The sequence below is a fragment of the Oncorhynchus kisutch genome, linkage group LG10, assembly GCF_002021735.2.
Source record: "Oncorhynchus kisutch isolate 150728-3 linkage group LG10, Okis_V2, whole genome shotgun sequence".
Lineage (NCBI taxonomy): Eukaryota > Metazoa > Chordata > Actinopteri > Salmoniformes > Salmonidae > Oncorhynchus > Oncorhynchus kisutch.
The window spans coordinates 1,129,276-1,151,363 of NC_034183.2; the positions used below are offsets into that span (position 1 = coordinate 1,129,276).

At 49.0% G+C, this 22,088-nt stretch overlaps 1 protein-coding gene across 2 annotated transcripts in view; it reads left to right on the forward strand.

Moving 5' to 3' along the window:
* The window catches only part of man2c1 (mannosidase, alpha, class 2C, member 1), a 63,907-nt gene that overhangs the window by 6,852 nt on the left and 34,967 nt on the right, over nucleotides 1-22,088 (forward strand). For both annotated transcript variants that reach the window (XM_031832871.1, XM_031832872.1), the window contains 6 exons: nucleotides 6,804-6,910; nucleotides 12,058-12,168; nucleotides 15,538-15,630; nucleotides 15,743-15,859; nucleotides 16,624-16,719; nucleotides 17,671-17,816. In XM_031832871.1, the coding sequence (XP_031688731.1) occupies nucleotides 6,804-6,910; nucleotides 12,058-12,168; nucleotides 15,538-15,630; nucleotides 15,743-15,859; nucleotides 16,624-16,719; nucleotides 17,671-17,816 (670 nt within the window). The remainder of the gene's footprint in view (nucleotides 1-6,803; nucleotides 6,911-12,057; nucleotides 12,169-15,537; nucleotides 15,631-15,742; nucleotides 15,860-16,623; nucleotides 16,720-17,670; nucleotides 17,817-22,088) is intronic.

Below are 22,088 nucleotides of genomic sequence, written 5' to 3' on the forward strand. Positions count from 1 at the left end.
TGCTCCACTGTCTACTGCTGCTCTGCTGTCTACTGCTGCTCCGCTGTCTACAGCTGCTCCACTGTGTGTGGTGTACTGCTGCTCCACTGTCTACTGCTGTTCCACTGTCTACTGCTGCTCCACTGTCTACTGCTGTTCCACTGTCTACTGCTGCTCCACTGTCTACTGCTGCTCCGCTGTCTACTGCTGCTCTGCTGTCTACTGCTGCTCCGCTGTCTACTGCTGCTCCACTGTGTGTGGTGTACTGCTGCTCCACTGTCTACCGCTGCTCCACTGTCTACCGCTGCTCCACTGTCTACCGCTGCTCCACTGTCTACCGCTGCTCCACTGTCTTCCGCTGCTCCACTGTCTACCGCTGCTCCACTGTCTACTGCTGCTCCACTGTCTACCGCTGCTCCACTGTCTACTGCTGCTCCACTGTCTACTGCTGCTCCACTGTCTACTGCTGCTCCACTGTTTACTGCTGCTCCACTGTCTACCGCTGCTCCACTGTCTACTGCTGCTCCACTGTCTCCGCTGCTCCACTGTCTCCGCTGCTCCACTGTCTACTGCTGCTCCACTGTCTACTGCTGCTCCGCTGTCTACTGCTGCTCTGCTGTCTACTGCTGCTCCGCTGTCTACTGCTGCTCCACTGTGTGTGGTGTACTGCTGCTCCACTGTCTACCGCTGCTCCACTGTCTACCGCTGCTCCACTGTCTACCGCTGCTCCACTGTCTACCGCTGCTCCACTGTCTTCCGCTGCTCCACTGTCTACCGCTGCTCCACTGTCTACTGCTGCTCCACTGTCTACCGCTGCTCCACTGTCTACTGCTGCTCCACTGTCTACTGCTGCTCCACTGTCTACTGCTGCTCCACTGTTTACTGCTGCTCCACTGTCTACCGCTGCTCCACTGTCTACTGCTGCTCCACTGTCTTCCGCTGCTCCACTGTCTACTGCTGCTCCACTGTCTACTGCTGCTCCACTGTCTACCGCTGCTCCACTGTCTACTGCTGCTCCACTGTCTACCGCTGCTCCACTGTCTACTGCTGCTCCACTGTCTACTGCTGCTCCACTGTCTACCGCTGCTCCACTGTCTACTGCTGCTCCACTGTCTACTGCTGCTCCACTGTCTACCGCTGCTCCACTGTCTATTTATTTATTTTACCTTTATTTAACCAGGTAGGCAAGTTGAGAACAAGTTCTCATTTACAATTGCGACCTGGCCAAGATAAAGCAAAGCAGTTCGACAGATAAAACGACACAGAGTTACACATGGAGTAAAAACAAACATACAGTCAATAATGCAGTATAAACAAGTCTATATACAATGTGAGCAAATGAGGTGAGAAGGGAGGTAAAGGCAAAAAAGGCCATGATGGCAAAGTAAATACAATATAGCAAGTAAAATACTGGAATGGTAGTTTTGCAATGGAAGAATGTGCAAAGTAGAAATAAAAATAATGGGGTGCAAAGGAGCAAAATAAATAAATTAAAATTAAATACAGTTGGGAAAGAGGTAGTTGTTTGGGCTAAATTATAGGTGGGCTATGTACAGGTGCAGTAATCTGTGAGCTGCTCTGACAGTTGGTGCTTAAAGCTAGTGAGGGAGATAAGTGTTTCCAGTTTCAGAGATTTTTGTAGTTCGTTCCAGTCATTGGCAGCAGAGAACTGGAAGGAGAGGCGGCCAAAGAAAGAATTGGTTTTGGGGGTGACTAGAGAGATATACCTGCTGGAGCGTGTGCTACAGGTGGGAGATGCTATGGTGACCAGCGAGCTGAGATAAGGGGGGACTTTACCTAGCAGGGTCTTGTAGATGACATGGAGCCAGTGGGTTTGGCGACGAGTATGAAGCGAGGGCCAGCCAACGAGAGCGTACAGGTCGCAATGGTGGGTAGTATATGGGGCTTTGGTGATAAAACGGATTGCACTGTGATAGACTGCATCCAATTTGTTGAGTAGGGTATTGGAGGCTATTTTGTAAATGACATCGCCAAAGTCGAGGATTGGTAGGATGGTCAGTTTTACAAGGGTATGTTTGGCAGCATGAGTGAAGGATGCTTTGTTGCGAAATAGGAAGCCAATTCTAGATTTAACTTTGGATTGGAGATGTTTGATATGGGTCTGGAAGGAGAGTTTACAGTCTAACCAGACACCTAAGTATTTGTAGTTGTCCACGTATTCTAAGTCAGAGCCGTCCAGAGTAGTGATGTTGGACAGGCGGGTAGGTGCAGGTAGCGATCGGTTGAAGAGCATGCATTTAGTTTTACTTGTATTTAAGAGCAATTGGAGGCCACGGAAGGAGAGTTGTATGGCATTGAAGCTTGCCTGGAGGGTTGTTAACACAGTGTCCAAAGAAGGGCCGGAAGTATACAGAATGGTGTCGTCTGCGTAGAGGTGGATCAGGGACTCAACAGCAGCAAGAGCGACCTCATTGATGTATACAGAGAAGAGAGTCGGTCCAAGAATTGAACCCTGTGGCACCCCCATAGAGACTGCCAGAGGTCCGGACAGCAGACGCTCCGATTTGACACACTGAACTCTATCAGAGAAGTAGTTGGTGAACCAGGCGAGGCAATCATTTGAGAAACCAAGGCTGTCGTGTCTGCCGATGAGGATGTGGTGATTGACAGAGTCGAAAGCCTTGGCCAGATCAATGAATACGGCTGCACAGTAATGTTTCTTATCGATGGCGGTTAAGATATCGTTTAGGACCTTGAGCGTGGCTGAGGTGCACCCATGACCAGCTCTGAAACCGGATTGCATAGCAGAGAAGGTATGGTGAGATTCGAAATGGTCGGTAATCTGTTTGTTGACTTGGCTTTCGAAGACCTTAGAAAGGCACGGTAGGATAGATATAGGTCTGTAGCAGTTTGGGTCAAGAGTGTCCCCCCCTTTGAAGAGGGGGATGACCGCAGCTGCTTTCCAATCTTTGGGAATCTCAGACGACACGAAAGAGAGGTTGAACAGGCTAGTAATAGGGGTGGCAACAATTTCGGCAGATAATTTTAGAAAGAAAGGGTCCAGATTGTCTAGCCCGGCTGATTTGTAGGGGTCCAGATTTTGCAGCTCTTTCAGAACATCAGCTGAATGGATTTGGGAGAAGGAGAAATGGGGAAGGCTTGGGCGAGTTGCTGTTGGGGGTGCAGTGCTGTTGTCCGGGGTAGGAGTAGCCAGGTGGAAAGCATGGCCAGCCGTAGAAAAATGCTTATTGAAATTCTCAATTATGGTGGATTTATCAGTGGTGACAGTGTTTCCTATCTTCAGTGCAGTGGGCAGCTGGGAGGAGGTGTTCTTATTCTCCATGGACTTTACAGTGTCCCAGAACTTTTTTGAGTTAGTGTTGCAGGAAGCAAATTTCTGCTTGAAAAAGCTAGCCTTGGCTTTTCTAACTGCCTGTGTATAATGATTTCTAGCTTCCCTGAACAGCTGCATATCACGGGGGCTGTTCGATGCTAATGCAGAACGCCATAGGATGTTTTTGTGTTGGTTAAGGGCAGTCAGGTCTGGGGAGAACCAAGGGCTATATCTGTTCCTGGTTCTAAATTTCTTAAATGGGGCATGTTTATTTAAGATGGTTAGGAAGGCATTTAAAAAAAATATCCAGGCATCCTCTACTGACGGGATGAGATCAATATCCTTCCAGGATACCCCGGCCAGGTCGATTAGAAAGGCCTGCTCGCAGAAGTGTTTCAGGGAGCGTTTTACAGTGATGAGTGGAGGTCGTTTGACCGCTGACCCATTACGGATGCAGGCAATGAGGCAGTGATCGCTGAGATCTTGGTTGAAGACAGCAGAGGTGTATTTAGAGGGGAAGTTGGTTAGGATGATATCTATGAGGGTGCCCGTGTTTAAGGTTTTGGGGAGGTACCTGGTAGGTTCATTGATTATTTGTGTGAGATTGAGGGCATCAAGTTTAGATTGTAGGATGGCTGGGGTGTTAAGCATGTTCCAGTTTAGGTCGCCTAGCAGCACGAACTCTGAAGATAGATGGGGGGCAATCAGTTCACATATGGTGTCCAGAGCACAGCTGGGGGCAGAGGGTGGTCTATAGCAGGCGGCAACGGTGAGAGACTTGTTTTTAGAGAGGTGGATTTTTAAAAGTAGAAGTTCAAATTGTTTGGGTACAGACCTGGATAGTAGGACAGAACTCTGCAGGCTATCTTTGCAGTAGATTGCAACACCGCCCCCTTTGGCAGTTCTATCTTGTCTGAAAATGTTGTAGTTTGGAATTAAAATGTCTTGAGTTTTTGGTGGTCTTCCTAAGCCAGGATTCAGACACAGCTAGAACATCCGGGTTGGCAGAGTGTGCTAAAGCAGTGAAAAGAACAAACTTAGGGAGGAGGCTTCTAATGTTAACATGCATGAAACCAAGGCTATTACGGTTACAGAAGTCGTCAAAAGAGAGCGCCTGGGGAATAGGAGTGGAGCTAGGCACTGCAGGGCCTGGATTCACCTCTACATCGCCAGAGGAACATAGGAGGAGTAGAATAAGGGTACGGCTAAAAGCTATGAGAATTGGTCGTCTAGAACGTCTGGAACATAGAGTAAAAGGAGGTTTCTGGGGGCGATAAAATAGCATCAAGGTATAATGTACAGACAAATGTATGGTAGGATGTGAATACAGTGGAGGTAAACCTAGGTATTGAGTGATGAAGAGAGAGATATTGTCTCTAGAAACATCGTTGAAACCAGGAGATGTCATTGCATGTGTGGGTGGTGGAACTAATAGGTTGGATAAGGTATAGTGAGCAGGACTAGAGGCTCTACAGTGAAATAAGCCAATAAACACTAACCAGAACAGAAATGGACAAGACATATTGATATTAAGGAGAGGCATGCTTAGTCGAGTGATCAAAAGGGTCCGGTGAGTGGAGAGGTTGGTTGGTGATTTAGACAGCTAGCCAGGGCATCGGTAGCAAGCTAGCATAGGATGGAGGTCTGTTGTTAGCCACCTCCTGCGCTCCGTCAGTAGATTAGTGGGGTTCCGTGTGGTAGAGGGGATCAATCCAAATCACACAACAACAAAAATAAAAACAATAGATATAGTTATAGAGGCCCAAGAAGAAAACATAATAATAATAATAAAAAATATATAAAAAATAAAACGAAAAAATTAAAAAATATATTAAAAAAAAGAAATTGTCCGATTGTCTATTCAGATAGCAGCCGGTAAGACAGCTAACGGTTAGCAGGCCGCAGATGGGCGTTCAGGTAACGTCGCGACGGAGGAGCCAGCCGAATAACTCCTTCGGGTAGATAACGTCGGCAGTCCAGTTGTGAAGGCCCGGTGGGGCTCCGCGAAGGCAGCAAACCGGGTCCGGATAGGCGACTGCAGCCCAGGTGCGATTGATGGAAGTCAGGAGTGATTGACGGAGCTTGCTAGCTCCGGAACAATTGATGTTTGCTCCGGAATCGACGAAGGCCGATAGTCACACGGATAGCAGCTAGCTAGCTGTGAGATCCGGGCATGAATGTCCAGAGAGCAGTCGAAATCCAGGGACATGGAGAGAAAAATTGGTCCGGTATGCTCCGCTCCGAGCCGCGCTGCGGCGTACAGAACTGGCGATAGACTTTCGAGCCAAAGGATAGCCGATGACCACAAACCGTGGTTAGCTGAACACCAACGACTTGCCAGTAAAGGAGCCAACTAGCTTCTGAACTAGCTTCTGGATTAGCTTCTGGCTAGTTTCAGGCCAGCCTCCTGGAGTTTCTGGCTAGCTTCTTGGAGGATTACAGATCTGAGGTAAATAATACTTTTTTATAAATATACATTGGTGAGGCGGGTTGCAGGAGAGTGTTTTGAAGATGAGTTGATGGAAAATAAAAATAAAATGTATGTGAAAAGGTTGTAAATATATATATATACAGGACACGACAAGACGAGGACAAAAGACGTCTGAACTGCTATGCCACCTTGCTGCTCCACTGTCTACCGCTGCTCCACTGTCTACTGCTGCTCCGCTGTGTGTGGTGTACTGCTGTTCCACTGTCTACTGCTGCTCCACTGTCTATTGCTGCGCCACTGTCTACTGCTGCTCCACTGTGTGTGGTGTACTGCTGTTCCACTGTCTACCGCTGCTCCACTGTCTACCGCTGCTCCACTGTCTATTGCTGTTCCACTGTCTACCGCTGCTCCAGTGTCTACTGCTGCTTCACTGTCTACTGCTGCTCCACTGTCTACTGCTGCTGCACTGTCTACTGCTGCTCCGCTGTCTACTGCTGCTCCGCTGTCTACTGCTGCTCCGCTGTCTACTGCTGCTCCGCTGTCTACTGCTGCTCCGCTGTCTACTGCTGCTCCACTGTCTACTGCTGCTCCACTGTCTACCGCTGCTGCCATGTTAACTGCTGCTCCACTGTGTGTGGTGTACTGCTGCTCCACTGTCTACTGCTGCCCTGTGAACTGCTGCTCCACTGTCTACTGCTGCTCCACTGTCTACTGCTGCTCCACTGTCTACCGCTGCTCCACTGTGTGTGGTGTCCTGCTGCCCCACTGTGTGTGGTGTCCTGTTGCTCCACTGTGTGTGGTGTTCTGCTGCTCCACTGTGTGTGGTGTCCTGCTGCTCCACTGTGTGTGGTGTCCTGCTGCTCCACTGTGTTTGTGGTGTCCTGCTGCTCCACTGTGTTTGTGGTGTCCTGCTGCTCCACTGTGTGTGGTGTCCTGCTGCTCCACTGTGTGTGGTGTCCTGCTGCTCCACTGTGTGTGGTGTCCTGCTGCTCCACTGTGTGTGGTGTCCTGCTGCTCCACTGTGTGTGGTGTTCTGCTGCTCCAGATCAGGAAGTGATTGATTGATTCATATCCTGCTCTGTCCCTGTCTCTATCTAGCCTGGCTGTGGCCCTATGAGGAGACCATCAGGAAGTGTGCCAGGAGCTGGGTGACTGTGATCAGACTGATGGAGAAGAACCCTCACATGGTCTTCACCTGTTCACAGGTACTGTACCTTTAATACACACTCACCTGTTCACAGGTGCTGCACCTTTAATACACACTCACCTGTTCACAGGTGCTGCACCTTTAATACACACTCACCTGTTCACAGGTACTGCACCTTTAATACACACTCACCTGTTCACAGGTACTGTACCTTTAATACACACTCACCTGTTCACAGGTGCTGTACCTTTAATACACACTCACCTGTTCACAGGTACTGTACCTTTAATACACACTCACCTGTTCACAGGTACTGTACCTTTAATACACACTCACCTGTTCACAGGTACTGTACCTTTAATACACACTCACCTGTTCACAGGTACTGTACCTTTAATACACACTCACCTGTTCACAGGTACTGCACCTTTAATACACACTCACCTGTTCACAGGTACTGCACCTTTGTCTCTCCTCTCTCCAGGCTCAGTAGTTTGACTGGGTTAATAGTGGTCTCTCCTCTCTCCAGGCCCAGCAGTTTGACTGGGTTAATAGTGGTCTCTCCTCTCTCCAGGCCCAGCAGTTTGACTGGGTTAATAGTGGTCTCTCCTCTCCTCTCTCCAGGCTCAGCAGTTTGACTGGGTTAATAGTGGTCTCTCCTCTCTCCAGGCTCAGCAGTTTGACTGGGTTAATAGTGGTCTCTCCTCTCTCCAGGCCCAGCAGTTTGACTGAGTTAATAGTGGTCTCTCCTCTCTCCAGGCCCAGCAGTTTGACTGGGTTAATAGTGGTCTCTCCTCTCTCCAGGCCCAGCAGTTTGACTGGGTTAATAGTGGTCTCTCCTCTCTCCAGGCTCAGCAGTTTGACTGGGTTAATAGTGGTCTCTCCTCTCTCCAGGCTCAGCAGTTTGACTGGGTTAATAGTGATCTCTCCTCTCTCCAGGCCCAGCAGTTTGACTGAGTTAATAGTGGTCTCTCCTCTCCTCTCTCCAGGCCCAGCAGTTTGACTGGGTTAATAGTGGTCTCTCCTCTCTCCAGGCCCAGCAGTTTGACTGGGTTAATAGTGGTCTCTCCTCTCTCCAGGCTCAGCAGTTTGACTGGGTTAATAGTGGTCTCTCCTCTCCTCTCTCCAGGCCCAGCAGTTTGACTGAGTTAATAGTGGTCTCTCCTCTCCTCTCTCCAGGCCCAGCAGTTTGACTGGGTTAATAGTGGTCTCTCCTCTCCTCTCTCCAGGCCCAGCAGTTTGACTGGGTTAATAGTAGTCTCTCCTCTCTCCAGGCTCAGCAGTTTGACTGGGTTAATAGTGGTCTCTCCTCTCTCCAGGCTCAGCAGTTTGACTGGGTTAATAGTGGTCTCTCCTCTCTCCAGGCTCAGCAGTTTGACTGGGTTAATAGTGGTCTCTCCTCTCTCCAGGCTCAGCAGTTTGACTGGGTTAATAGTGGTCTCTCCTCTCTCCAGGCCCAGCAGTTTGACTGAGTTAATAGTGGTCTCTCCTCTCTCCAGGCCCAGCAGTTTGACTGGGTTAATAGTGGTCTCTCCTCTCTCCAGGCCCAGCAGTTTGACTGGGTTAATAGTGGTCTCTCCTCTCTCCAGGCCCAGCAGTTTGACTGAGTTAATAGTGGTCTCTCCTCTCTCCAGGCTCAGCAGTTTGACTGGGTTAATAGTGGTCTCTCCTCTCTCCAGGCTCAGCAGTTTGACTGGGTTAATAGGGGTCTCTCCTCTCTCCAGGCTCAGCAGTTTGACTGGGTTAATAGTGGTCTCTCCTCTCTCCAGGCCCAGCAGTTTGACTGGGTTAATAGTGATCTCTCCTCTCTCCAGGCCCAGCAGTTTGACTGGGTTAATAGTGGTCTCTCCTCTCCTCTCTCCAGGCCCAGCAGTTGACTGGGTTAATAGTGGTCTCTCCTCTCTCCAGGCTCAGCAGTTTGACTGGGTTAATAGTGGTCTCTCCTCTCTCCAGGCTCAGCAGTTTGACTGGGTTAATAGTGGTCTCTCCTCTCTCCAGGCCCAGCAGTTTGACTGGGTTAATAGTGGTCTCTCCTCTCTCCAGGCCCAGCAGTTTGACTGGGTTAATAGTGGTCTCTCCTCTCTCCAGGCCCAGCAGTTTGACTGAGTTAATAGTGGTCTCTCCTCTCTCCAGGCTCAGCAGTTTGACTGGGTTAATAGTGGTCTCTCCTCTCTCCAGACTCAGCAGTTTGACTGGGTTAATAGGGGTCTCTCCTCTCTCCAGGCTCAGCAGTTTGACTGGGTTAATAGTGGTCTCTCCTCTCTCCAGGCCCAGCAGTTTGACTGGGTTAATAGTGATCTCTCCTCTCTCCAGGCCCAGCAGTTTGACTGAGTTAATAGTGGTCTCTCCTCTCCTCTCTCCAGGCCCAGCAGTTTGACTGGGTTAATAGTGGTCTCTCCTCTCTCCAGGCTCAGCAGTTTGACTGGGTTAATAGTGGTCTCTCCTCTCTCCAGGCTCAGCAGTTTGACTGGGTTAATAGTGGTCTCTCCTCTCTCCAGGCCCAGCAGTTTGACTGAGTTATTAGTTGTCTCTCCTCTCCTCTCTCCAGGCCCAGCAGTTTGACTGGGTTAATAGTGGTCTCTCCTCTCTCCAGGCTCAGCAGTTTGACTGGGTTAATAGTGGTCTCTACTCTCTCCAGGCCCAGCAGTTTGACTGGGTTAATAGTGGTCTCTCCTCTCTCCAGGCTCAGCAGTTTGACTGGGTTAATAGTGGTCTCTCCTCTCCTCTCTCCAGGCCCAGCAGTTTGACTGGGTTAATAGTGGTCTCTCCTCTCCTCTCTCCAGGCCCAGCAGTTTGACTGGGTTAATAGTAGTCTCTCCTCTCTCCAGGCTCAGCAGTTTGACTGGGTTAATAGTGGTCTCTCCTCTCTCCAGGCTCAGCAGTTTGACTGGGTTAATAGTGGTCTCTCCTCTCTCCAGGCTCAGCAGTTTGACTGGGTTAATAGTGGTCTCTCCTCTCCTCTCTCCAGGCCCAGCAGTTTGACTGAGTTAATAGTGGTCTCTCCTCTCCTCTCTCCAGGCCCAGCAGTTTGACTGGGTTAATAGTGGTCTCTCCTCTCCTCTCTCCAGGCCCAGCAGTTTGACTGGGTTAATAGTAGTCTCTCCTCTCTCCAGGCTCAGCAGTTTGACTGGGTTAATAGTGGTCTCTCCTCTCTCCAGGCTCAGCAGTTTGACTGGGTTAATAGGGGTCTCTCCTCTCTCCAGGCTCAGCAGTTTGACTGGGTTAATAGTGGTCTCTCCTCTCTCCAGGCTCAGCAGTTTGACTGGGTTAATAGGGGTCTCTCCTCTCTCCAGGCTCATCAGTTTGACTGGGTTAATAGTGGTCTCTCCTCTCTCCAGGCCCAGCAGTTTGACTGGGTTAATAGTGATCTCTCCTCTCTCCAGGCCCAGCAGTTTGACTGAGTTAATAGTGTGGTCTCCTCTCCTCTCTCCAGGCCCAGCAGTTTGACTGGGTTAATAGTGGTCTCTCCTCTCTCCAGGCTCAGCAGTTTGACTGGGTTAATAGTGGTCTCTCCTCTCTCCAGGCTCAGCAGTTTGACTGGGTTAATAGTGGTCTCTCCTCTCTCCAGGCCCAGCAGTTTGACTGAGTTATTAGTGGTCTCTCCTCTCCTCTCTCCAGGCCCAGCAGTTTGACTGGGTTAATAGTGGTCTCTCCTCTCTCCAGGCTCAGCAGTTTGACTGGGTTAATAGTGGTCTCTACTCTCTCCAGGCCCAGCAGTTTGACTGGGTTAATAGTGGTCTCTCCTCTCTCCAGGCTCAGCAGTTTGACTGGGTTAATAGTGGTCTCTCCTCTCCTCTCTCCAGGCCCAGCAGTTTGACTGAGTTAATAGTGGTCTCTCCTCTCCTCTCTCCAGGCCCAGCAGTTTGACTGGGTTAATAGTGGTCTCTCCTCTCCTCTCTCCGGGCCCAGCAGTTTGACTGGGTTAATAGTAGTCTCTCCTCTCTCCAGGCTCAGCAGTTTGACTGGGTTAATAGTGGTCTCTCCTCTCTCCAGGCTCAGCAGTTTGACTGGGTTAATAGTGGTCTCTCCTCTCTCCAGGCCCAGCAGTTTGACTGAGTTAATAGTGGTCTCTCCTCTCTCCAGGCCCAGCAGTTTGACTGGGTTAATAGTGGTCTCTCCTCTCTCCAGGCCCAGCAGTTTGACTGGGTTAATAGTGGTCTCTCCTCTCTCCAGGCCCAGCAGTTTGACTGAGTTAATAGTGGTCTCTCCTCTCTCCAGGCTCAGCAGTTTGACTGGGTTAATAGTGGTCTCTCCTCTCTCCAGGCTCAGCAGTTTGACTGGGTTAATAGGGGTCTCTCCTCTCTCCAGGCTCAGCAGTTTGACTGGGTTAATAGTGGTCTCTCCTCTCTCCAGGCCCAGCAGTTTGACTGGGTTAATAGTGGTCTCTCCTCTCTCCAGGCTCAGCAGTTTGACTGGGTTAATAGTGGTCTCTCCTCTCTCCAGGCCCAGCAGTTTGACTGGGTTAATAGTGGTCTCTCCTCTCCTCTCTCCAGGCCCAGCAGTTTGACTGGGTTAATAGTGGTCTCTCCTCTCTCCAGGCTCAGCAGTTTGACTGGGTTAATAGTGGTCTCTCCTCTCCTCTCTCCAGGCCCAGCAGTTTGACTGAGTTAATAGTGGTCTCTCCTCTCCTCTCTCCAGGCCCAGCAGTTTGACTGGGTTAATAGTGGTCTCTCCTCTCTCCAGGCTCAGCAGTTTGACTGGGTTAATAGTGGTCTCTCCTCTCTCCAGGCCCAGCAGTTTGACTGGGTTAATAGTGGTCTCTCCTCTCCTCTCTCCAGGCCCAGCAGTTTGACTGAGTTAATAGTAGTCTCTCCTCCTCTCTCCAGGCCCAGCAGTTTGACTGAGTTAATAGTGGTCTCTCCTCCTCTCTCCAGGCCCAGCAGTTTGACTGAGTTAATAGTGGTCTCTCCTCTCCTCTCTCCAGGCCCAGCAGTTTGACTGGGTTAATAGTGGTCTCTCCTCTCTCCAGGCTCAGCAGTTTGACTGGGTTAATAGTGGTCTCTCCTCTCTCCAGGCCCAGCAGTTTGACTGGGTTAATAGTGGTCTCTCCTCTCCTCTCTCCAGGCCCAGCAGTTTGACTGAGTTAATAGTGGTCTCTCCTCCTCTCTCCAGGCCCAGCAGTTTGACTGAGTTAATAGTGGTCTCTCCTCCTCTCTCCAGGCCCAGCAGTTTGACTGGGTTAATAGTGGTCTCTCCTCTCTCCAGGCTCAGCAGTTTGACTGGGTGAAGAGCTGGTATCCAGGCCTGTTCACTCAGATCCAACACTTCGTTAAGAAGGGACAGTTCATCCCGGTAGGAGGCACCTGGGTGGAGATGGTAAGACCTGCAACATTAGGTTTTCTATCTGAGATATAGTCCTTATTAAAGTCTACGCCTGTCAAACCATTCAAGTAATTCATTATGATTAATTACATTAGATTCTGTAGTAATTAATTGATGTTTCCATAAAAAAAAAAAGCAATGTTGATGTAATAGGCATGAATGGACTGAAACACCAAAAATATTCTTTATCAGAATGTTTTTAATGTCATATTCACCATAAACAAGTTAATAAATACAAAAGTTCTGTAACTTATTAATGGTCCAAGTTGTAACGATCTTCTTCATCTGAGGAACAGGAGAGATCGGACCAAAACGCAGCGTGATAATTTAATATAACAGGAAACAACTACCCACAAACACCAGGTGGGAACAGGCTGCCTAAGTATGGTTCCCAATCAGAGACAACGATAGACAGCTGCCTCTGATTGGGAACCATACCAGGCCAAACACATAGAATACATAACATAATGCCCATCCCAACTCACGCCCTGACCAAACTAAAACAGAGCCATAAAAAAGGAACTAAGGTCAGGGCGTGACACAAGTAGGCCAACTAATTCTGCCTCATAAATTCTCTCTCTCACACACTATAAGAAAAACAAAGAACCGTCTCTATGGATACAAACAACAAAGAGTGTAAACCTGTCCAACAATGTCATGAATTCCACAGAGTAAAAACCTGTCCAACAATGTCATGAATTCCACAGAGTATAAACCTGTCTCTGTGAAAGATAATTCAAAATCACTTCAATCAATTGTGAGAGACTCTCACCCTCTCTTTCTCCCTCTGCTCCCTCCCTCTGTCTCTCTCTCTCTCTCTCTCTCCCTCCCTCTGTCTCTCTCTCTCTCTCCCTCCCTCTGTCGCTCTCCTCTCTCCCCCCTCCCTCTTGCTCTCCTCTCTCTCTCTCTGTCTCTCTCTCTCCGCTCTTCCTCTCTCTCTCCCCCCTCTCTCTCTCTGTCCTCTCTCTGCTCTCTCCTCCCCTCCTCTTCTCTCCTCTCTCCCTCTCTCTCTCTCCTCTCTCTCTTCCTCTCTCTCCTCTCCTCTCCTCTCCTCTCTCTCCTCTCTCTCTCTCTCTCTCTCCTCTCTCTCTCTCTCTCTCCTCTCTCTATCTCTCTCTCTCTCCCCCCCAGAGTGGAATTCCATCTTGTGCGAGTGACTCCTTCTTTAGCTCATTTGCAACTTCCTGTTGTTCAGCCTTGCTGTAGATGTAAATAACTTTGGTTTTATCCAGAGAGCCATCTGGGAGTGATTTAAAATAGAATTTGCCATTTAAAAGCCCGTAGTAGCATCATTCAGTCATACAAGTAGCAAGCTAGTAAAGTGGTTTCATCACTCAGCCATACAAGTACAGTAGCTTGCAGATGTATTAATCCCCCTTGGCATGTTTCCTATTTTGTTGCATTGCAAACTGTAATTTAAAACAAAAGGCATCAGCCAAGACCTCAGAAAAAAATTGTAGACCTCCACAAGTCTGCTTCATCCTTGGGCGCAATTTCCAAATGCCTGAAGGTACCACTTTCATCTGTACAAACAATAGTACGCAAGTATAAACACCATTGGACCACGCAGCCGTCATACCGCATAGGAAGGAGACACGTTCTGTCTCCTAGAGATGAACATACTTTGATGTGAAAAGTGCAAATCAATCCCAGAACAACAGCAAAGGACCTTGTGAAGATGCTGGAGGAAACCGGTACAAAAGTATCTATATCCACAGTAAAACGAGTCCTATATCGACATAACCTAAAAGGCCGCTCAGCAAGGAAGAAGCCACTGCTCCAAAACCGCTATAAAAAAAATCCAGACTATGGTTTGCAACTGCGCATGGGGACAAAGATCATACTTTTTGGAGAAATGTCCTCTGGTCTGATGAAGCAAAAATAGAACTGTTTGGCCATAATGACCATCGTTATGTTTGGAGGAAAAAGGGGGAGGCTTGCAAGCCGAAGAACACCATCCCAACCGTGAAGCACGGGGGTGACAGCATCATGTTGTGGGGGTGCTTTGCTGCAGGAGGGACTGAGGCAGGAAAATGTTGTGGATATATTGAAGCAACATCTCAAGACATCAGTCAGTGAGTTAAAGCTTGGTCGCAAATGGGTCTTCCAAATTGACCCCAAGCATACTTTCAAAGTTGTGGCGAAATGGCTTTAAGGACAACAAAGTCAAGGTATTGGAGTGGCCATCACAAAGCCCTGACCTCAAATCCTATAGAAAATGTGTGGGCAGAACTGGAAAAGTGTGTGCGAGCAAGAAGGCCTACAAACCTGACTCAGTTACACCAGCTCTGTCAGGAGGAATGGGCCAAAATTCACCCAACTTATTGTGGGAAGCTTGTGGAAGGCTACCCGAAACGTTTGACCCAAGTTAAACAATTTAAAGGCAATGCTACCAAATACTAATTGAGTGTATGTAAACTTCTGACCCACTGGGAATATGATGTGATCAAAGAAATAAAATCTGAAATAAATCATTCTCTCTAATATTACTATATTATATTATTATAGTACCTGTTATATTATATAATAAATCATTCTCTCTAATATTATTCTGACATTTCACATTCCATAACAAAATGGCTGACATAAAACAGGGAATTTTTACTAGGATTAAATGTCAGGAATTGTGAAACTGAGTTTAAATGTATGTAAACTTCTGACTTCAACTGTGTGTATTCACCCCCTTTGCTTTGAATCCCCTAAATAAGATCTGGTGCAACCAATTACCTTCGTCACATAATTAGTTAGATTGAACACAGGTGGACTTTATTTAAGTGTCACATGATCTGTCACATGATCTGTCATATTTCCACTGCTCAAAAAAATGGAGCAGTTTTTTTTGCCTTGAAGAATGGGCAAAAATCCCAGTGGCTAGATGTGCCAAGCTTATAGAGACATACCCAAAGAGGCTTGCAGTTGTAATTACTGCAGAAGGGTGACTCTAGAAAGTATTGACTTTGGGGGGTGAATAGTTACGCACGCTAAAGCTTTCTGTTTTTTTTGTCTTATTTCTTGTTTGCTTCCAATTCAAAACTACTTTGCATCTTCAAAGTGGTAGGCATGTTGTGTAAATCAAATGATACAACCCCCCCCCCCCCCCCAGAAATCTATTTTAATTCCAGGTTGTAAGGCAACAAAATAGGAAAAATACCAAGTGGTTGTCAAAATAGCGCATCGGCTGCCGGGGCTTGAATTTGAACTATGGAGACATTTGTAGAGCACTATGGTTCAGGGGGTCAAACTAAGAACATGCGCTAATGGCGTAAAATAAATGAAAAGCATTCAAATTGTTATTAAATCGTTAACCTTGACAGACCTATTAAAGTCATATTAAGATTTTAAGCCATTATCTCTATGTATCAGGATGGAAACCTGCCGTCAGGTGAGTCCATGGTCAGACAGTTCCTGGAGGGACAGCGATTCTTCAAGAAGGAGTTTGGAAACTACTGCAAAGAGGTAGAACATTACACCAGACATGTGTACCTCCCCATCCATACATCACATTCCTATCAGGTGGCTTGAGTATGTATGATAAAGTGTCTCTAAGGTGGTCTGTTTTACTGTCTAGTTCTGGTTGCCTGATACGTTTGGCTACTCAGCCCAGCTCCCCCAGTTGATGCAGGGTTCAGGCATCACACGATTCCTGACGCAGAAACTCAGCTGGAACCTCGTTAACACCTTCCCTGTGAGTTCTCTCTCTCTCTCTCTTGCTCTCCCTCTCTCCCCCTTTCCCCCCTCTCTCTCTCTCTCCTCTTTCCCCCCTCTCTCTCTCCTCTTTCCCCCTCTCTCTCTCTCCCTCTCTCCCTCTTTCCCCCCTCTCTCTCTCTCCCTCTCTCCCCCTTTCCCCCCTCTCTCTCTCCCTCTCTCCCCCTTTCCCCCTCTCTCTCTCCCCCTTTCCCCCCTCTCTCTCTCTCTCTCTCTCCCCCTTTCCCCCCTCTCTCTCTCTCCCTCTCTCCCCCTTTCCCCCTCTCTCTCTCTCCCTCTCTCCCCCTTTCCCCCCTCTCTCTCTCTCCCTCTCTCCCCCTTTCCCCCCTCTCTCTCTCTCCCTCTCTCCCCCTTTCCCCCCTCTCTCTCTCTCCCTCTCTCCCCCTTTCCCCCCTCTCTCTCTCTCCCTCTCTCCCCTTTCCCCCCTCTCTCTCTCTCTCCCCCTTTCCCCCCCTCTCTCTCTCTCCCTCTCTCCCCCTTTCCCCCCTCTCTCTCTCTCTCCCTCTTTCCCCCTTTCCCCCCTCTCTCTCTCTCTCCCTCTTTCCCCCTTTCCCCCCTCTCTCTCTTGCTCTCCCTCTTTCCCCCTTTCCCCCCTCTCTCTCTCTCTCTGTCCTCCCCTCTCTCTCTCTGTCCTTCCCTCTCTCTCTCCCTGTGAGTGTTACCTTGTAACCATTAGGTAACACTGCTTTAAATGAACCCTTCTCTCTCTCTGTCCCCCCTCTCTCTCTCTCTCTCTCCCTGCAGCACAACACGTTCTTCTGGGAGGGTCTGGATGGTTCTCAGGTTCTGACACACTTTCCCCCAGGGAACTCCTATGAGATGAAGGGGAAGGTGGAGGATGTGAGTATCAACCCTAACCCCCTATCCCCCCTACAGACCCTTACAGGAGCACTAGGTCTGGTACAGGAGCACTAGGTCTGGTACAGGAGCACTAGGTCTGGTACAGGAGCACTAGGTCTGGTACAGGAGCACTAGGTCTGGTACAGGAGCACTAGGTCTGGTACAGGAGCACTAGGTCTGGTACAGGAGCACTAGGTCTGGTACAGGAGCACTAGGTCTGGTACAGGAGCACTAGGTCTGGTACAGGAGCACTAGGGCTGGTACAGGAGCACTAGGGCTGGTACAGGAGCACTAGGGCTGGTACAGGAGCACTAGGTCTGGTACAGGAGCACTAGATCTGGTTAACAGACCCTTACAGGAGCACTAGGTCTGGTACAGGAGCACTAGGTCTGGTACAGGAGCACTAGGTCTGGTACAGGAGCACTAGGTCTGGTTAACAGACCCTTACAGGAGCACTAGGTCTGGTTAACAGACCCTTACAGGAGCACTAGGTCTGGTTAACAGACCCTTACAGGAGCACTAGGTCTGGTTAACAGACCCTTACAGGAGCACTAGGTCTGGTACAGGAGCACTAGGTCTGGTTAACAGACCCTTACAGGAGCACTAGGTCTGGTACAGAAGCACTAGGTCTGGTTAACAGACCCTTACAGGAGCACTAGGTCTGGTACAGAAGCACTAGGTCTGGTACAGAAGCACTAGGTCTGGTTAACAGACCCTTACAGGAGCACTAGGTCTGGTACAGGAGCACTAGGTCTGGTACAGAAGCACTAGGTCTGGTTAACAGACCCTTACAGGAGCACTAGGTCTGGTACAGGAGCACTAGGTCTGGTACAGGAGCACTAGGTCTGGTTAACAGACCCTTACAGGAGCACTAGGTCTGGTACAGGAGCACTAGGTCTGGTACAGGAGCACTAGGTGCGGGTACTGAAGCCCCTCCTCATTCCTCCTCAGCTGGTCAACACTGTGAAGAACAACAAGGACAAAGGACGAGCCAATCACAGCGCAGCACTGTTTGGTTTTGGAGACGGAGGAGGAGGGCCCACCCAGTTGATGTTGGACAGGTTGGACAGGGTCCAGGACACAGACGGACTGCCTCGGTCAGGACCACTCACATCGTAACACACACACACACACACAGGATATTAATCACACACACCATACATGGTCGACACACCCACCGTGACTCAACAGCCACCAATAAAATAGAGCCAGCTGCCCCCTGGTCTAGACATCAGAAATACAGTCACGAAGAGTGTTTGCATTTATTTTCCCGCTCAGAGGGATTCCTCTCTGATGTGGGTTCAAATTAAATCTTGTTTTATTAGTCACGTGCCGAATACAACAGGCTGACTTACCAGCCCTTAACCAACAATGCAGTTAAAAAACATTGTTTTAAACCAAAAATAGATATAAATAATAAGTAATTAACTGCAGTAAAATGACAATGTGGAGGCTATATACAGGGGGGTACAGGTTAGTAATGAGGCTATATACAGGGTGTACCGGTTAGTAATGAGGCTATATACAGGGGGGTACAGGTTAGTAATGAGGCTATATACAGGGGGTACAGGTTAGTAATGAGGCTATATACAGGGGGGTACAGGTTAGTAATGAGGCTATATACAGGGGGGTACAGGTTAGTAATGAGGCTATATACAGGGTGTACCGGTTAGTAATGAGGCTATATACAGGGGGGTACAGGTTAGTAATGAGGCTATATACAGGGGGGTACAGGTTAGTAATGAGGCTATATACAGGGGGGTACAGGTTAGTAATGAGGCTATATACAGGGGGGTACAGGTTAGTAATGAGGCTATATACAGGGGGGTACAGGTTAGTAATGAGGCTATATACAGGGGGGTACAGGTTAGTAATGAGGCTATATACAGGGAGTACCGGTACAGAGTCAATGTGGAGGCTATATACAGGGGGGTACAGGTTAGTAATGAGGCTATATACAGGGGGGTACAGGTTAGTAATGAGGCTATATACAGGGGGGTACAGGTTAGTAATGAGGCTATATACAGGGGGGTACAGGTTAGTAATGAGGCTATATACAGGGGGTACAGGTTAGTAATGAGGCTATATACAGGGGGGTACAGGTTAGTAATGAGGCTATATACAGGGGGTACAGGTTAGTAATGAGGCTATATACAGGGGGGTACAGGTTAGTAATGAGGCTATATACAGGGGGGTACAGGTTAGTAATGAGGCTATATACAGGGTGTACAGGTTAGTAATGAGGCTATATACAGGGGGGTACAGGTTAGTAATGAGGCTATATACAGGGGGGTACAGGTTAGTAATGAGGCTATATACAGGGGGGTACAGGTTAGTAATGAGGTTATATACAGGGTGTACCGGTTAGTAATGAGGCTATATACAGGGGGGTACAGGTTAGTAATGAGGCTATATACAGGGCGGTACAGGTTAGTAATGAGGTTATATACAGGGTGTACCGGTTAGTAATGAGGCTATATACAGGGGGTACCAGTACAGAGTCAATGTGGAGGCTATATACAGGGGGTACCAGTACAGAGTCAATGTGGAGGCTATATACAGGGGGTACCAGTACAGAGTCAATGTGGAGGCTATATACAGGGAGTACCGGTACAGAGTCAATGTGGAGGCTATATACAGGGGGTACCAGTACAGAGTCAATGTGGAGGCTATATACAGGGGGTACCAGTACAGAGTCAATGTGGAGGCTATATACAGGGGGTACCAGTACAGAGTCAATGTGGAGGCTATATACAGGGAGTACCGGTACAGAGTCAATGTGGAGGCTATATACAGGGTATTACGGTACAGAGTGAATGTGGAGGCTATATACAGGGGGTACCGGTACAGAGTCAATGTGGAGGCTATATACAGGGGGTACCGGTACAGAGTCAATGTGGAGGCTATATACAGGGGGTACCGGTACAGAGTCAATGTGGAGGCTATATACAGGGGGTACCGGTACAGAATCAATGTGGAGGCTATATACAGGGGGTACCGGTACAGAGTCAATGTGGAGGCTATATACAGGGGGTACCGGTACAGAGTCAATGTGGAGGCTATATACAGGGGGTACCGGTACAGAGTCAATGTGGAGGCTATATACAGGGGGTACCGGTACAGAGTCAATGTGGAGGCTATATACAGGGAGTACCGGTACAGTCAATGTGGAGGCTCTTTTTATTTAACTAGGCTCCTCTACACTCTAACCACTAGGCTACCTGCCTCCTCTACACTCTAACCACTAGACTACCTGCCACCTCTACACTCTAACCACTAGGCTACCTGCCTCCTCTACACTCTAACCACTAGACTACCTGCCACCTCTACACTCTAACCACTAGGCTACCTGCCACCTCTACACTCTAACCACTAGGATACCTGCCACCTCTACACTCTAACCACTAGACTACATGCCACCTCTACACTCTAACCACTAGGCTACCCTGCCCCCTCTACACTCTAACCACTAGACTACATGCCACCTCTACACTCTAACCAGTAGACTACATGCCACCTCTACACTCTAACCACTAGGCTACCCTGCCCCCTCTACACTCTAACCACTAGACTACCTGCCACCTCTACACTCTAACCACTAGGCTACCTGCCTCCTCTACACTCTAACCACTAGGCTACCTGCCACCTCTACACTCTAACCACTAGACTACCTGCCACCTCTACACTCTAACCACTAGGCTACCTGCCTCCTCTACACTCTAACCACTAGGCTACCTGCCACCTCTACACTCTAACCACTAGACTACCTGCCACCTCTACACTCTAACCACTAGGCTACCTGCCACCTCTACACTCTAACCACTAGACTACCTGCCACCTCTACACTCTAACCACTAGACTACCTGCCACCTCTACACTCTAACCACTAGGCTACCTGCCACCTCTACACTCTAACCACTAGACTACCTGCCACCTCTACACTCTAACCACTAGGCTACCTGCCACCTCTACACTCTAACCACTAGGCTACCTGCCACCTCTACACTCTAACCACTAGGCTACCTGCCACCTCTACACTCTAACCACTAGGCTCTACCTGCCACCTCTACACTCTAACCACTAGGCTCTACCTGCCACCTCTACACTCTAACCACTAGGCTCTACCTGCCACCTCTACACTCTAACCACTAGGCTACCTGCCACCCCTACACTCTAACCACTAGGCTACCTGCCACCCCTACACTCTAACCACTAGGCTACCTGTCGCCCCTACACTCTAACCACTAGGCTACCTGTTGTACCTATGGTACCTCTTGCCGTGCGGTAGCAGAGAGAACAGACTATGACTAGGGTGGCCTGGTGTAGAGGTCCTGAATGGCAGGAAGCTAGGCCCCAGTGATGTACTGGGCCGTACGCACTACCCTCAGTATTGGCTTGCGATCGGAGGCCGAGCAGTTGCCATACCAGCAGTGATGCGACCATACTCTCGATGGTGCAGCTGTAGAACCTTTTGAGGATCTGAGGACCCATGCCAAATCTTTTCAGTCTCCTGAGGGGGAATAGGTTTTGTCGTGCCCTCTTCACGACTGTTTTGGTGTGCTTGAACCATGTTAGTTTGTTGGTGATGTGGACACCAAGGAACTTGAAGCTCTCAACCTGCTCCACTACCGCCCTGTCGATGTTAATGGGGACGTGCTCGGTCCTCCTTTCCATGTAGGCCACAATCTCTTTTGTCTTGATCACGTTGAGGGAGAGGTTGTTGTCCTGGCACCACATGGCCAGAACTCTGATCTCCTCCCTATAGGCTGTCTCGTCGTTGTCGGTGATCAGGCCTACCACTGTTGTGTCATCTGCAAACTTAATGATGGTGTTGGAGTCGTGCCTGTCCATGCAGTCGTGGGTGAACAGGGAGTAGGGGACAGTAGGGGACTGATGTGAGCCATGACCAGCCTCCAAAGCACTTCATGGCTACAGACGTGAGTGCTATGGGTCGGTAGTCATTTTGGCAGGTTACCTTAGTGTTCTTGGGCACAGGGACTATGGTGGTCTCCTTAAAACATGTTGGTAATACCGACTCGGACAGGGAGAGGTTACAAATGTCAGTGAAGACACTTGCAAGTTGGTCAGCGCATGCTCACAGTACACGTCCTTTTAATCAGTCTGGCCTTGCGGCCTTGTGAATGTTGACCTGTTTAAAGGTCTTACTCACATCAGCTGCGGAGAGCGTGATCACACAGTCTTCCAGAACAGCTGGTGCTCTCATGCATGTTTCAGTATTATTTGCCTCGAAGCGACCATGTAAGTAGTTTAGCTCTTCTGGTAGGCTTGTGTCACAGAGCAGCTCTCGGCTGTGCTTTTCTCTGTAGTCTAATGGTTTGCAAGCCACATTCGATGAGCGTCAGAGCAGG